General features: G+C 34.7%; 1 protein-coding gene across 2 annotated transcripts in view; it reads left to right on the top strand.

Annotated features, from left to right (window-relative positions):
- ets1 (v-ets avian erythroblastosis virus E26 oncogene homolog 1) overlaps positions 1-17225 on the top strand; it is a 112791-nt gene extending 95566 nt beyond the window's left edge. For both annotated transcript variants that reach the window (XM_028810346.2, XM_028810348.2), the window contains 3 exons: positions 429-689; positions 12348-12466; positions 12968-17225. In XM_028810346.2, coding sequence (XP_028666179.1) covers positions 429-689; positions 12348-12466; positions 12968-13183 — 596 coding nt within the window. In that variant the 3' untranslated portion in view covers positions 13184-17225. The remainder of the gene's footprint in view (positions 1-428; positions 690-12347; positions 12467-12967) is intronic.
- Positions 17226-17438: the final 213 nt, after the last annotated feature.

Here is a 17438-nt window from a genome sequence, read left to right as displayed (position 1 = left end):
ATTGGATAAATCTTTTTAAATAGTGTGTGTTTTTACAATTATGGATATATCAGTTGAATTTTAAAATATATCTTTCATGTGTGACTATTTTAAGAGTTGTAGATGCATCTAACAACTAGGATTATAGTAACAAAAGCTTTCAGTCTGAGTATCTATTTATCCTATCAAATTAATGTTCCCCAAGGGTGAGATAAAATAAGATAAACCAGATAAAAAAAGATAATGTCATTTCTAGAAATATGTTTTAAATCAGAGAAATCTAAATGTTGTAAATTCCTTGTTCAAGTTTATTAGGAAAATACTAATATTCTTAAAGGAGATTATTATGTCCTCGCTCATTGCTGAATATTGGAAACAATGTTTAATTATTGACCTTGTGTTTTGGCAAAATGCTTTATCTAAAATATTGTTGTTGCTCTCTTTCAAAGGGAAATTAGGTGGACAGGACTCTTTTGAGAGTATTGACAGCTTTGAAAGTTGTGATCATTTGACTCAGTCCTGGAGTAGTCAGTCCTCCGTTAGTAGCCTTCAGCGTGTACCATCTTATGACAGCTTTGATTCTGAAGATTACATGAACACCCTTCACAACCATAAGCCTAAGGGCACCTTCAAAGATTACGTGAGGGAACGCGCTGAGCTGAACAAGGACAAGCCTGTAATACCAGCTGCAGCACTTGCTGGCTACACAGGTAAGAAAGAAGTCTCTCAAAAAGAAAAAAAAACTGCTGCAGTCTTTTAAAGCCATCTTATTCTGTGATTAAACTGCTCCAGTGTAATTTGCAAAGTTACTCTAGGAAATTAAAAAGCTTTCTAACAACATAGCGCAGAATTCCCTAACCAATTCAGTTTAATTTTGTGGATGAGCTGGAACTCATCCCAGCACAACTGGACACAAGGCAGAAACCAGCCCTAAACATAATGTCTGTTTATCACCAGGCACACTTACTGACATCTGTCCTTGCACAGGGCCAGTTTACACTTGCAGGTTATCCTAATCTTAACAACTTTCAGGATGTAGGAGGAAAAGTGAAGTACCCAAAGGAAAATTCATGAATCGAAAGGGAATGTGCAGACACCACACAGATGATGAGGATTATTAAATTTAGATACATATGTTTTAAATTAGCATGTTTTGTTTTTTCTTATTGGCAACACATAACATCAAAATACATACTTCTTATTCAGCATTCACCTGATCTTACATTTGTTTGACTCGGTCTCTTCTGATAACTACTATATATAAAGCTATGTATGAATAATTACATACATTTTTAAATGAAAGTTTTTAATGAGAAATTTCAGAAATAAGCAACAGAAATTGTGTAGGCCCTGACAAGTGAGGAGTTCAAATGCCCTCAGAGGTGCTCATGTATGATACATTTGCTTTGTTTTTTTCAGGTTACAAATGAAAATCAAACAAGTCCAGTATTTTATTGACTGTTAAGTATTTAGGATTGTGTAGCTTATGTAACAGTTTAGGACTTTATAAATAGCAGAGTAAAGTAAAATTGGATGTATTATGTTTAAAGTTCTGTTTCATAAATAGATTAAAGTTTATATTCAAAAAAGTTTTATATGTAATTATGGAAAGTAAAATCCACTTATGTTAGAGTGTACTTTGCAAGAAGTGTAAATTTGTTATAACTTATGTTTGTGTATATGTATGTCTGTGCATGCAGGCATGCCTTTGTGTGCTCGTCTTTCTTCATTTTGAGGCAGACTAAAGAGTTTTCTTCTTTGCTCTGTTATCTATCCCACATCTTGACCTATTTATGGGGTTGTCTTAGCAACCTGGGAGCGGTGCACAACATTTGTGATACCTGTCTGTATTTTTTTTTTTTTTTTCATATGAGGCTTATCTTAAAAACATTTTTTTTTGCCTACACTTTTCTTTCTTTCTTTCTTTCTTTCTTTCTTTCTTTCTTTCTTTCTTTCTTTCTTTCTTTCTTTGTCAGAAATATATTCTTTAGAAAAATAATTCGGGGAAATTTTATTGGTTTAGTACTTCATGGTGCTACCAATCCAATGCTTTGAAAACAGCTGCAGTTTAAAAAAATATATTTATTTAGAATAGTATATTTATATTAGATTTTATTTCTTTTTTTAGAACAAAGTTTTAAAAATTCATAAGCCTAAAATTCTGTAATTAACATTGTAAACATATAGTCTGCTTTCTTCTAATTGTGATGTTGTAACCAACCAGGTGATCACTTTAACTACCAGAAAGACCTTAATTTTTAAAATATAGTAAAAATTAAAAAAAAAACCAACTGTTTCTGTTTTGCATTAATGGATTCAAAATATTTCAACATATAGAACACTTTGCCAAAGTTATTTTCTTCTAATAATTACGAAATTAACTTTCTCAGTTATATACCTGCTTTGTATATATTAAATCAATCAAACATTTTTTTAAATCTAATATATATTTTGCTTGGAAGTCATTCTGAATTTGGGTAGGGGATCCAGGTATTTTTGAATGCCTACTTGTACGTGAAATGGAACTGACCAAGTTCTACCTCAAAAGCAAAGTTTTCAGTTTGCCCTGTAGAAGATAACTAGAATTTGTGTTTGTTTTACATAATATTTATGAATTAGGCTATAATTGATAATTTAAAAATGTATTTCTGTATGTCTCAAACTTTTTTTTGTGTGCAGACTGATTCTGATACAGTCTTACTAGCATCAGGAGCAAGATTGAAACCATCCCTGGAAAAGGCACTAGTCTATCAAAGCCCTGTTCATGTTGAAGCAGACCAGGCACATTTGAAGTTGGCAATCAACCTAATGGGCACACACTCCCATGTGAAACACTGAAAGAGAGTGCAAACTTAACATGCACAGTGTGCAGACTGTTATTTAAACTTGCGTCTCGGAACATTTGGAGCAGCAGCCGCCTTTTTCTAAAACAATAAAGTGGATTATTTTAAAATAAAAGTAAATTCAATCATTTCTTCAAACTAGAAAATGGACTATAATTTTTATCAATTATAGTATGTTTTGGGAAACAGAAGAATTGTTATGATCAACCACAGCATGCCACAAGTTATGGAAATTACATTTTCTGAAATGCGTATATGTCCATCCATATATCCAGTTTCCTGTGACATATTTCTTCATTGCAGATAGGTGGAGATTATTAGCATCAGACACAAGACAGGGAGCAGCCCTATGTGGAATGCCAGTCATCAAAGTACACACAGTCACTCATATATTCAGAGCCAGTTTATTGTTACCTATTAATCTAACTTGTGCATTACTGAGATGTAGAGGAAAAACTATAGTCCCCAGGGTAAAACCCCACCAGAATGCCTCTCATAAAATTAGTTTAAAAAAACTTGAAGACTTAAAGCAAAAATGCGTCGATAACACATATTAAGAAAAAATTAAACTCTAGCAATAGGGGTTTAATAAATTGAATGAAAAGAACTGAATCTTTTCAATGTTAATATATTAGGTTAACACGTAGCTGTGCCAAACCTTTGGATTTAATATTCCAGAGACAAATATGTGTGAAGTTAACCACATACCTAATAAAATATTAGAACTATCTAAGGGGAGTACATATTATTAATTCTTGAGCAACCTGTGTAAGAATCTGTGAGAAAGTGGACAAGAGTAGGAATGTTTTAGAGGCAGTCATCCAAGTAGTGGGTCAGAAGTATGTATCATGATGTGAATAAATATAGTACTTCAGGTTTAGGAAAGCCTAGACAAAACAAAAATTTAATTTGAAAAAAGACTACATCTGATAAGAATTTACCAGTGGGTTTGGGTCCCAAAATTAATTGAAATTAGTTTTGTCCTTTGTTACTTATCCTTTGCTCCTGATTTATTTGACTTGTTTATTAATTCAGGCCAAAAATATGACTATCCAAGTTTAAATTTCATGCTGTAACAAAGATGCCAGAAAATCAACATTTTGAATTAGTTAACCTAGAGCTTGTTAAGTAGGTATATTTTATTTATATATATATATATATATATATATATATATATATATATATATATATATATATATATATATATAGGCGGCACGGTGGCGCAGTGGGTAGCGCTGCTGCCTCGCAGTTGGGAGACCTGGGGACCTGGGTTCGATTCCCGGGTCCTCCCTGCGTGGAGTTTGCATGTTCTCCCCGTGTCTGCGTGGGTTTCCTCCGGGGGCTCCGGTTTCCTCCCACGGTCCAAAGACATGCAGGTTAGGTGGATTGGCGATTCTGAATTGGCCCTAGTGTGTGCTTGGTGTGTGGGTGTGTTTGTGTGTGTCCTGCGGTGGGTTGGCACCCTGCCTGGGATTGGTTCCCTGCCTTGTGCCCTGTGTTGGCTGGGATTGGCTCCAGCAGACCCCCGTGACCCTGTTTGGATTCAGCGGGTTGGAAAATGGATGGAATGGATGGATATATATATATATATATATATATGTTGTGATTATACTGTAAATACTGACAGTTTGACCATAAAATTAATTTTGAAATTTAGGGAATTTAAATCCATGTATTGTTGCTTGCTTTGTTGGCAACATAATAGGCCAGAGAAAGGGTAGTAGATAAATGGAGTATTAGGCACAAGGTAGGAAACAGCTCTGTTTGCAATACCAGTTCATTATACTACATGTTTTTACAAATATATGGCCGTAAACACTTGTTCAGAGCAAGCCAGTATAGAGTTGCCTAAAACAGCAGCCAAAAATATGCTGTTTTAATGAAATGGAGGAGGTGCACAATTTGAATGCTAACTTTGTGTAGATGGGTGTGGAATTTATGTCTATGAATGTAAGGGCAAGCACGTTGCTATTGTTTATCCAGTTTACTACATGGTGTTAGTGTCTAGTCTTCCATCCATCTATTCATCTATCCATCTATCCAACTTGCTAATCTAGGATAGGATCACAGTGCCCCTGGATCATATCCCAGAAATTAGCACACAAGGCAGGATCAATCCCTGGACAAGGGTGTCAGTCCATCACTGGTCAAACACACAACCACACACACACACTCTAGGGTTAATTTAACAATGACAGTTTGTACAACCTGCATGCTTTTGGACTGTGGGAGGAAACACGGATTCCAAATGTGAGTGACGTAAAATGAATATTTTAGTTTCTCATACAAAGGCTATAAAAAGTGTTTTTTTTTATTATTAAAGATTAATATATATTTTTCATGCTGGAAGCCATATTACTAGAGACGTGTAAATACTGGCTACACTCCAAATCATTTTCTGGAAGGATCCTTAAGTGTGCTTGTTTGTGAATATGTATGTGTGGGTGTGTATTTATGTATGTGTATGTTCAAAATAAAATAGATTTGTGATGTATGGGGACAATTTACATTGCTTCTTTGAAGAAAACTGGCAGATGAGAAATGTTAAATGTTCATAATAAGAATAACATTTTATGAAAATGCAAGCATCCATTTCCTGTCACAACACCACAGAACAGGCACTGAAAAATAGGTTGATAAGACGGTAGAGAGAAAGGTGATAGGTTAATATACAGCTGCTTTGAGCTTGAGGTTTTCTTGTTTTTCATTGTTATGAATTCAATGACAAACCCAGATAGATGTTGGCCTGGAAAATTAGTTTCTGTTAAAATTCAGAAAACCATTTTCATCTAGGAGGAAACCATTTTAGAAGAGATGTGTGTCTTTTTTCAGTATGCTTACTAGTTGCATCAAAAATATTGTTATTATATATTTAGCTGTTTGGCCTTTGCTAAAAATTGTAATCTTTTGTTTGTTAGGTCAGGCCACAGTAAAACATGCTGAGTTTTAAACGTGAATGAATCTTAAGATAAATTTCTAAAGTTTGGAATAATCTGCCAGGAAGTGTGACAAATGGCCATTCAGTCTTAACAGTAAAAAACATTACCAATGACCATTTTTTGCTTTTTTAATCCTTCTGGTATTGTGTTATAGTCTTGTCTATCATTCTGTTCTTCCCTAAAGTTCATGATAATTATATCATCTGGCTGCAACTGTATTTTCTTACTGCATTGTTGGTATGTTCTTTTGCCAAATGACACATCTATATATATATATATATATATATATATATATAATAATTCACTAAGTCCATTGCAAGCAAGACAGAGCCACGCCCGCCAACTCACAGAGCTCCGCCCACCAACAATTCACTAAGCAGCCGACCATGGCATGCAAGACAGAGACCATGGGATACGCATGACAGAGCCCCACCCGCCAAGTCTAACCCTCCTCCCGAGTCCACCCTCGCACTCGAGGCACGCAACACCTCACCAAACACCGCCTCAGTCGCTTTCGTCTCTGCTACAGTCCACATGCACCTCTGAGCCACGTTGACTTTTCATTGTTCTTTTCGGTTCCTGCTGCTTTTCTATATATAATCCGCCAAGTTGCCTGACAATGGGATACGCAAGACAGAGCCCCACCCGCCAACTCTAACCCTCCTCCTGCGTCCACCCTCGCTCTCGAGGCATGAGCAGGCAGTGCGCATGGGGTACGCACGACAGAGCGTTGTTCTTAGTCACGGAAGCATAGTCATACAGTCTGCTCAACAATACGCTGACTACATGAATGCTTCCGGAGTTTATGGTGGCGAGGCAGAAATTGTGGCGATGTCCCAAATGCTTCCAGCTACTATCACCATTCACTTCTGAGATATCCTTGCCTTTTACTTTTACACACAAACAATTTCCTGTTAGATTGGCCTTCGCAATGACAATTAATAAGGCACAGGGCCAAACTTTCAAAAAGATATGCCTGTATCTGCCAGAACCAGTTTTCAGTCACGGACAATTGTATGTTGCTCTCTCCAGAGTTCCATCTTTTCATTCACTTACAGTCGTATCCTCAAACCCACCCCATTTGGACAACTGTGTCTTTCAGGAAGTGTTCACCCATCAATAAATAATCATGCGACGTATGCTACTCAGCGGGTTGGCTAGTATAAATTATTATGCTTCAGTTAAAATTACTCTGGAATGGTGTTAACAACTGTTAAAATTGAAACTTTCTTGAGAGAGCCATTGGTTTCAGTCCCCCTGCTTCAGCACCGTGCTTTTGATCAAGTCAAAATTGTTGATTATTTCAAAGATATTAACCTGTACTATAAGCAGTTGTTCCCTAAAAAGCAAAGTCACTGTGCCATGACCAGAAAAAAACTTTTCTCTACAATAAACGTAAAATGAATCCAGACAGGAAATGGTTCAGTGCATTAAAAAATGATTGGAATTTAATTTTGTTGACTGTAGATTTTTTTTTTACACATTTTTAAAAAGAGATTTGTTAGAATCACTTAACAGTGCAAAAAAAAAAGGAATTTCTATTAGTCAGTTAGTCGGTTGTTTTTATTTTGTGTTTAGGCTGATCTACAGTTTTATGTGTCTGTACTCATGTTCCAGCACTCTGAGCCTGTACTCAGTGAAGAGCACGGTACACAAATTAAATTGAATTGGAATATTTGTAATTTAGTTACAATTGGTTGGTCTGTTAGCAATCCTCTGATAGACACCTTGGTCACATAGTGTTCAATGAACAACTGAGAGAAAATTCATATTCCTGCAAGTGACACTGACTAAAAGCTATTGCCTTCAAATTTTAGTCAATGACGTTTCAGCACGATAGCCTCTTAAATTGTCTCTTGTTTGCATGTCTTATTCTTCATTTGGTAAAGTTTGTCATTTGCGTTCTGTGTTAGTTTAACAATTCAAGACAAACATTTAAATATTAGAATTTTCTGAACCACAAATGAACTGTTAATAATGCTAAAACGAGCATTTTATGTGTTGTAAGTTTGCACCCATAATTGTGCATACTGTATGGACTTAGTTATTTGGAAAGTAATACATTTAAAAGGGTAATGTTGTGAATATACACAATTTGTAGCTCCTTAAATCAATTATTTAATCCATTCTTATACTGAGTATTTGTTAAGAGGGATTTTTTGTCAGTTCAGACTGCAATGAAAATGTACTGTATTCTTTAATTGCATTAAATAACAGTTGATAGTTTACTGTTGCTGCTGAATTTCACAGTTTCGTCCCATGTATTACATCAGATGATATACATATGATATACCAATATGAATCAGTGCACATAATGCATTATAGAAGAATAGGTTATACTGAGCAAAGCATACACATAAATGCTTTGATGCACCTCATCGTTAGTGATCTTGTGGTTTCATCTAAATCCGAAATTCATTATTAACTGGAGTCCCTTTTCCATTACCCTGTGAAAAGGTGGACAATGAGGGTTTATGATTATTCTGTAATTGGAATGTGCCCTGTATTTTCCCTTTTTTCATTACATTGTGCACCAGTCCAGGGGTACTTCTGAGCAAAAATGAAGAGGAATGTTATTCACACCCGTTAAAGAATTTCTAACACCATTAGCATAATTTGTCTGGCCAGTTCTTTAATTCTAACTTCAGTCTCAGAAATGGACCCTAGCCCAATAAATGCTTTTTACCCTGCCCTGGGGCATAGAGCTGCCTCATGTAAGATTCAAGCATTTTCTACCACCTCTCTGCAATATCTCTAGTTACTGTATTAAAAATTCAGTTTAATTCAGTTTTTACCAAGGCTCTATAAAACAACCTTAGTAATGGCCTTTCCTCTTTTCATGTGTCATTGGAGGCTTCAATATGTACCTGCCTTCATATCCCTCCTCCACATCGTGGTCAAATCCAGCTTCTTAAAGTGCAAAAATTGTCTTTCTTTGACTAGATGACTTTCCTTACCATTGGTGTTAACAAGTTGATCCTAGGTTTACCACCAATGCAGAAATAAACCACTTTTCAGTCATGGTTACCTTTAGTTGCCCTCACTACAGAGATCATTAACAAGCATTATTCAGGCTCCATGTATTCATGTCTTTGACCCTCAATAGACATAGATGAGAGGGTGTCCTCTCATACTGTTAATTATTTTGGATCCGTAGATCTGTCCATCTGATAAATCTGCAAAATCAAATGTTAACCAGATTTTTTTTTGTGACAATGCTATTATGTGTTTCTTGTTTGGTATGTAGATACACTGTACATAGCATTTACAGCGTAATCAAAAGGTTGTATGGTTTCTCTGATGTCTTAAAAAAATATAGTTTCCAGTTATTTCCACACATGATGTAAATTAAGTGTTATCGCTTCCTATTATATTATGCTACTTTTTAAAATAAAGGTTGTATGCATCTGAACAGTTTATTCTGCAGTGGTTTGCTTCAGTGGTGTTAATTTGTAGGATTTCACAAATACACATAAATGTAGTTAAGTGAAAAGCATAGAAAATTGTGAATGAGACTTGTTCCATTTCATCAGCTTCCTACAGTGATCATGTGGCACTGTCTCATTCTTATGAAGAAACCCCTATCAGAATAAGACGGCTGATTTCATCTTTGTGGAATTTGAAAGAAAAAAATAGATAGACTTAGCTGTAGGGAAAAAGAGAGCGGAAAATAAATCAAGACACCAAAATGCTTCTTCAGTAGAGTTGCTTCAAATCTCAGTTATTTAAATAAGATCATAAACAAGTTAACTTTTATTAGGCAGGACCTTGTAAATTATAACTATAAAAATCTGAATTCGAGTGATTCATCAAGTGTCAGTCTATGATGAGTTTTTTCATTTCTTGATTGTGGAAGCTCATAATAGGGCCTTAGATTTTTGTTTCTTTGTTTTTTTGTTTTCAAAAACCAGAACATTGCAATGGCATGTTACTCAGTCAAACGTATAATAAAAACATAACAGATTGCAACCATTTTCTTTGAAATGAATGTAAAGAAAACAAAGGTAAAATAGAAATACAATGGGGGAAAAAAAACAAAACTATTCAAACCCCATTCAAGAGAAAGAGACAAAGAAGAGAGGCACAAGCAAAAAAAAAAAAAAACAACTTTTTAAAATATGATAAAATAATGACTAACATAAGAGTCAATCACAGGCCCAACATGCTTATTTTGAAATAATAATAATACATTTTTGACATGTTTATATAAAAAAAAAAAAGTTTTAGATATACTCTAAAAAATATATTTTTTTTTTTCAAATTTTAGATAATATAGAACATTGTTTACACTTTTAGTTATATAGGGTGGGTTGGGATTCGTCTAGTTGAGAAAGATTAAGTCTGTGTGCTGGTACAGTAAGTGTAGTATGGACTATTACAATCAATTTCTCCCTATGCAATTTAATGCTACCTGGGAGGATACTAGATGTTGTCATTAATGGATAAGGAGTGAAGAAAATTACGTTAGCTAATTAACAAACCATTTTAATTAATGATCATGGGCCTAGTGCCTTTCTTGGCAGGATTAAGCACAAAGCAGAAACCAGCACAAAATGAGGCACCAGCCTATCACAGAGCACACACACATATGGGACCAGCTCATATGATTATTATTATATCTCTGTAATGTGGAAGGAAATCTAAAGTACCTAGACAAAACTTCAGGGTAGACATATAAACTACAGAAAGAGTAGCTGAACTTCCTATGGGGATTCTGAAACCTAAAACATTGTGTTCTGCGTCAAGCATCATATTCACCTGGATTATTATTCACAAGCCATGATTTATGTTGTTTCCTAAAGCTTTCTTTAGATTTTAACATACTCTTGCTGAATTTAAAGATGAAAATTCTTTTCACTCTTTCCCTGTAAAATATGGCTCATTTTTAATGTGAACCATTTGGCTGTGTTACTGTTTAATTCTACTTTCTTTACATCCCCTGTTTTCACTATCACTAGTCTTGCTTTATTAACATGTTAGGTCAAGGGTGGCACAAAAATCACTTGGGATACGTGTTATGTTCAAGCCTTCAAAAATGGAATATTAACAAGTTGGCAACAATTTTTATAAAACCGAAAGTTACAGTTGGAAGAAAATGTCTCTCTCAACATAAGTTATTACATTTTCACCTTGGAAAAATATCTGCAATGGAGATGCCAGGGCCCGGCCCGCACAGTTCCATGCTGTTACTGGTTTCCATTACCAGGTACAATAAATTATATTAGAAACTTTCAGAAAAGTGCATTTATTTCTAACTCTTGTGGTTACAGTGCTGACCTGGATATAATGCTCATGGCCTATTTAAAATGCATAGTTATATACTTTCCAGGAGCAGTCATCAGAGACGCACATCACTGTCATCTGTCTCAAGAAAGTTCACTTCATTGGCAGGCTGGACTGGTCTTATAGAACATTAAGAAAGGTCAGAGCAGATTCTTTCCATAGGAGACTGTGTTCCTTTATGACATCCTTCACATTTTCTACAACTCTGTGATAGTCAATGCAATTTTTTATCTGGTAGTGTGCTGATTAGCAGGACATATTCTTCGTCTACCTGACCATCAACATCCCAGGATAGTAATGACGTGGATACCACCAATGGGGAAGACATAAGTGGGAAGACCAGTAAAGACATGATGAAGAACATTCCAAGAAGACCTGAAACTTATCAACATCAAGTGGAAAGATATGGATACAATTGCAAGTGATCGACAAAAGTGGAGAAGGCTTATTGGCCAATTTGCTCAACAGCACAGGAGGAACTAAGTCTAAATAAGTGTGCTGGGCCAGTAACACCACTTCAAGAGGTCCACTAAATCAACAAAAAAAAGGGCAGGCTCAGCTATGAGATGCTCCCCTCAGGAGGAAGTAGCAAAGTAGACAATGAAGACAAAACTGAGTGCCATTATGTACAGTGTTTTACATTCTCTCCCTGACACACTAACACTGAAAACTTTCAGCCAACAAATTAGTCAGCAGCCCTGTGCCAAGAAACACTACTGGGGCTCCTTTATACAAATGGCAATATGCCTACATAATACACCGTGACTGGAACTGCCAAGTCAGACATTTGTTTTATTTATTTATTTATTTATTTATTTTCCTTCTTCCTTTTTGACATTCTGGTGTGTGTTTAGAATATAGTGTTTGTTTATTTATCTGTTCATTTATTTATTTGATGAGCTTCTGTAAAAAGCGTTCCGTCTGTCTGTGTATCTATCTATCTATCTGTTTATCCATCCATCCATCCATGCATGCTAGCTTGAAACACAAGTTTAGATTCATCATTAAGTCAACACTGGGTAGTAAGACAAAATAAATTCTACTAACCAAAAATTTGCCTTTGAAAAGGGGAAAATCAGATTACTTTCTTACATATGAAGTACTATCATTTGAATTGAACTTGTGTTACCTAAGATTTTTTTGTTTAATATTTAGGTTGAAGTATATTGAGGCTATTACTGACATGGTACTAAGTACTGTAGATGTGTATAACAGAAATCTAGCATTTCTTGTTTCCTTCATTTTCTTGATTCTAGGCATTAGTAGTCATCTTAACTTTTTGATTGGTTTTGTTTTTTGACAGGCAGTGGACCTATCCAACTCTGGCAGTTTCTATTGGAATTACTGACAGACAAGTCATGCCAGTCTTTCATCAGTTGGACAGGAGATGGGTGGGAGTTTAAACTTTCTGATCCCGATGAGGTGTGTAAGCAATGTTTTTCTGAAAGTACTTCTAATGAAACTTTTAGACTTTTTTGTGACATTCAGCTAAAGTGTACAGTTCTTATACAGTATACTGTACATATGAAACCAAAGTTCAGATTTTTCCCATATTATGTAGTGCTCAGATGCACTGTAGCCCATTCATCTATCCATCCATTTTCCTATCCCACTTATCCAGGACGGGGTTGTGGGGCAAATGGAGCCTATCAGACATAAGGCAGTAACAACACTGGGACTGGGAACCAGTTCATCACCGAGTGAACACACACACACACACTAGCAATGCCAATTCACCTACCCTGGGTATCTTTTGACTGTGCGAGGAAACAATCCATAGATTCCAGTAACACTCATGAAATCTACTATCATTTCCTAAATAATTAATTATTTTTTCCAAGGATTCACAGTGCAAAACTAATTTAATTTAAAACGTTTAGTAACAGAAAAGTTAACTTGTATAACTTTTGTTTCGATTGTCAGGTTGCACGAAGATGGGGAAAGCGGAAAAACAAGCCCAAAATGAACTATGAAAAGCTGAGCCGTGGATTGCGTTATTATTATGACAAGAATATAATTCACAAGACATCTGGCAAGAGATATGTCTACCGCTTTGTGTGTGACTTGAAAAGTTTGCTCGGCTATACTCCAGAAGAACTGCATGCCATGCTGGATGTAAAGCCTGACGCAGATGAGTGAAGCCATGCCAGACAAGGACTGTAAAACTAGGGGGACAGAAGTATTGGTGGGTGCTTTAAGATGTTGCAAAACGTGTCTTATTTTAAAAGTTTGGTATTTGCTTTGTTTTTTTTTGTTTTTTTTAAGTGCTGTTGTCATTTGTAATTTGAGCTACACAGGGAGCTTAAAAAGCAGAAGTTTTAGTTTGTTTCTTTATTGACCTTTGTCAAAAATTACACAGAGCTATCTAAAAAACAGATTTTGAAGACAATGCAGCTCAAGGCAGAGACAAATATGATTATAGCGATTATATATAAAAAAAAAAATAAAAAATAAGCAAGCAAATACATTTTGAAAGGTTTTGGGTTTTTATGAGCACTAGAAACTGACATGGGAACGAGGCAGAAGAAAGCCAAGGTAGACTGAAGGAAAATCGAGACGGGGTGAATATTTGTACTATGAAAAGTGTTGCCAAATAAACTGAAACATAAAATATTATGTATGTATTACTGCCAACTTACTACCTTTCAAAAAGAAAGGTTTGAGTGGCTTTTGTTCTCATTTTTCCCCCATCCATAAATCTTTTTTTTATATATAATTGTTAAAATAGTAATTATTATTTTTTAATCTTTTTTTTTTTTTTTTTTTTATAAAGTTATGTGCCAGTATTCTTCATGTGTTTAGCTTGTCAGTATCAAACTTTTGTGTCTTTTTTGATTTGATGTGTATGGAATACTCTATCAGTGTTGTTTAATTTGCTGGTTATTTGATAATATATGTATAAAACTGGGCTACAGACATGGGTAATATATTATTCACTTTGATAACAAACTATGTATCGGCTTTTGTGGACCTGATTACTCAGCCACCACAGAAAAACATATGTCACCTCATGAAAGAGAGCTTTTTTTTTCCCCCTGGTGTCAGAAGGCTTTTGTAACGGTTTCAGCTGACAGTCTTTCTGCAATAATATGCACAAATACAAAATTTTAAAGGCTGCTAATTGGAAAAAAAATCTTAACTAAAATCGATCATTCTTACCTGAACTAATTGACTGAAGAAACTTCACATCAGATTTCAGGATTTATAATTTAAAGTCATTGCTTTTTCATTAAAAGTCATTTGTATTAAAATTCCTTTCAAACAAGATATGTACTTTTAATGTTAGACACATAGGAATGTGAATGCCAGATTTTCTGTATTTATTCTAAACAGTCACTGCCTTTTTTTCTTTTCTATTAATGCAGGAGACACAGTATAAAAAGATGTTTAAAATTTCATTTCATAAGCGTACAGTAGTTCCATTCAGTCTTACAGTTTTTCAGGGCTAAGTAGCAAAGCAGGGATATTCTATGAGTGTGAAAGGAGTATGGCTCCAGGTTTTGAAGTTGAATTGTTTTGGGTATTTTTAGTTTACTTCAGTGTTTGAATATTGTTCTTTTAATTGCCTTACTGAAAAGAGTTATGATCAATAATCAGCATATGTTTATAATTTAGTGTTGAAGAACTTGAGCTCTGAAGACAGAAGTTTAACACTGCCAAGTTTAAATAATGCTACCATGCCATTATGTGAATAGAATGTCCCAGAATGCAGGTGGAATGTATTTTATTAGGAGTTTATTACTGTTTGCTGGGCAAATAAAAATAGGCAATAAGAGTTATTTTACTTGATTTCATAGTAACAAAGAGAGTAACTGTGGATTCCAATGGAGTGTGTCATGCCTTATGTCCGAAGGGGAGTGTCAGAAGTAGAAAGTGGATGGCCTACTTAACTGAAAAGAGTGCCTTAAACAGGAAAGAATATGGATAGTGTTAGAAGGATGAGAGTAGTAGCATTTTATTTAGCTTCCAGGTTAATAAGTTGTTAAAAAAGGCAATTTTTTGAGCAAATGATCAAGTGAATGTTGCAGGCAAGCATTTAACCTCAGAGGCTGCATTGTTACTGCGTCTGTGCTAAGATTGGTCATGGAAAACATTTTGTTACCCATGTAGTACAACAGTAGCTGTTAGTTATTATGTGGCAGTGGTAAGGTAAGATAGTAAATTCATAAAAATTGTATTTTAGTAATACAAAATTTGACAAAGAATGCAAAACTTTTCTTTTTTCCTTGGAAGTTTTTTTTTATTATTATTTTTAATCTCAGGAGAAGTAATGATGAAGAATTAACCCATCATTATCTGTTGTATTCTGGGTAGGTTCTTTTGTTATCCTGGTAAGTCACAGGCAGTGCTATTTGTAAACAAGTAAAATGATTCCCCAGAATAGGAACAGGAGTTAAAATTCCAGATCCTTTTTATCTGATTTGAATAACTGGCTTAGCAATTCACACCAGCAGCTTCAATAATGTGCAGTTGCGTAAGCTAGATCATTTATCAGAGTGGTGCTGTTTTAATGAAGGTGACCAAAATACTGCTGCAAGTGAGTGTTAAAATCTCACTTCATATCTCAATAATCTCAAGAAAGGAAGAAGTTGTTACTGAACTCTGAAATGTCCTTTTGTCACATCACTCCATGTTGAGTATCTTTTTTATAACCCTTTGAAGTCTTGATATGTCTTGTACATGTCCCCCTAATTAGTGAAATATTTTGTTCAAAAGAAATCTATTTTTTTTTCTGAAAATAGGAGTGAAGCATTGATGTAAACACTGTGCTACTTTCTCCTAAAATGTAAACAAACTATATCTGCTTGGCCTTACTTATTTTCCTTTTAAGCTAAATGTTTCTTGCTCAGGAATGTTCAGTGCTGGATTAGCAAATAATGGGATGTTTGATGTTTGTTGCAGAGAGTTAAAAGTTCTTTTCTTCTGTTCTATTACATTACCCCCTCAGGGGCTGGGACACACTCAGACGTCCATGACGCCTCAGAGACTGGGCGGTGCTGCTGAGACCTCATTATAGGCAGCATCACAGGAATGTTTCTTTGATGTCTAGACCCTGCTGTGTCTTAATGACAATCAAAAAGATCTCCTCTAGTGGAAGCACTCTTATCATATTGGAAAAACAGCTGACTTTTATGATTAGAAGTTTTTTTAGAGGATTTTTAAAGAGCAGTTTCTATTATTTTTACTTTTATGTTGATCATTGTGATTGGGGCTGCTCAGTTTACTAAAAAATGAAAGCTAGTATCCTGGTCACATGCCAGTATTTTATAGATCCAAAGAAATATTTGTATTATTGGTCAGTGTGAAAATAGTAAACCTTTTATGTGATGTACAGTATGTATACACTGGTATTTGTAACAAATGTATATATGCGGTACAGTTTGTTCATTACATTTTCTTAAGAGATTTCATTAAGGCCAATGTTTTTCACTGTTAAGTTGCGAGTGCCCTGCACTATCAATTTGCCACAGAGTAAATGAATCCTTTATGCTATACTAACTGTAATGAATACCGGTTCATATTTGGAGGAGACAGATGTATTTATAAATCAGTAGTGACACTTATTTACCACCACCTTCAAATTAATTGCAGCATTAAGAAATCTGCTATATCCAGGGCATTTTTTATTAATTTATATTGGCATCTTAATACTAAGTTGCCTTTTCTTCCAATGTAACTGTATTACTTAAGAGATCCATAAATGTCACTCTACTTTTTTTGTCCAGTTATATACAATTACAAAAAAAATCAAGCAAACTGTACATTGCAGTTGCGATTTTTGTTTTGTTTTAAATTTTCTTTGTGATGTTACATTGTTGTTACATAAGATCATTTCTATGTATTTGTTTCTCAACCTTTTCTGATATTTTTCAAATAATTTATATTTTATAAAATTTTAAATGAAAAGGAGCAGACTAAAAGCTGGTGCTTTAAAGGAAAAAGTAGTTTAGAACTTAAATGTAGCAACTGTATTTTTTATTTTAGTATTTGTTTTTATAAGAAAACAAAAAAAAATAAAAACATTACCTGTCTGCCAAAAGATTTGTTTAAAAACAGGCTGTGATGCTGGGCCATCGTTCATTTCTGCTGGAAAGTTTTATAAATCGTAGCCTTAATTCTTGTTGTACTTTAAAATGGTTATATTACAAAAAATATATGTGAAAGAAAGATTTTATAACAACCGAGTTGTGTTTTTCTTTCGTCCTGAAAACCTGTGTGCTTTTTAATGTGTTTACTCCTTACTTGTTTTATTTGTTAAAATTAAATATACATGTTCCCACGTGAAAAAAGTCAAGTGTGAAGAATGAACAAATCACAATGACAGTTGAAGTGTATTGTGAAGGTTTTAGTAATGAGCACCTTAAGTTAGCAAAGGTAATTGTGAAATATAGGC

This window comes from Erpetoichthys calabaricus, chromosome 9, assembly GCF_900747795.2.
Source record: "Erpetoichthys calabaricus chromosome 9, fErpCal1.3, whole genome shotgun sequence".
Classification (NCBI taxonomy): Eukaryota; Metazoa; Chordata; class Cladistia; order Polypteriformes; family Polypteridae; genus Erpetoichthys; species Erpetoichthys calabaricus.
The sequence above is the reverse complement of the archived record's forward strand: the minus strand, read 5'-3'. Positions and strand labels throughout refer to the sequence as shown.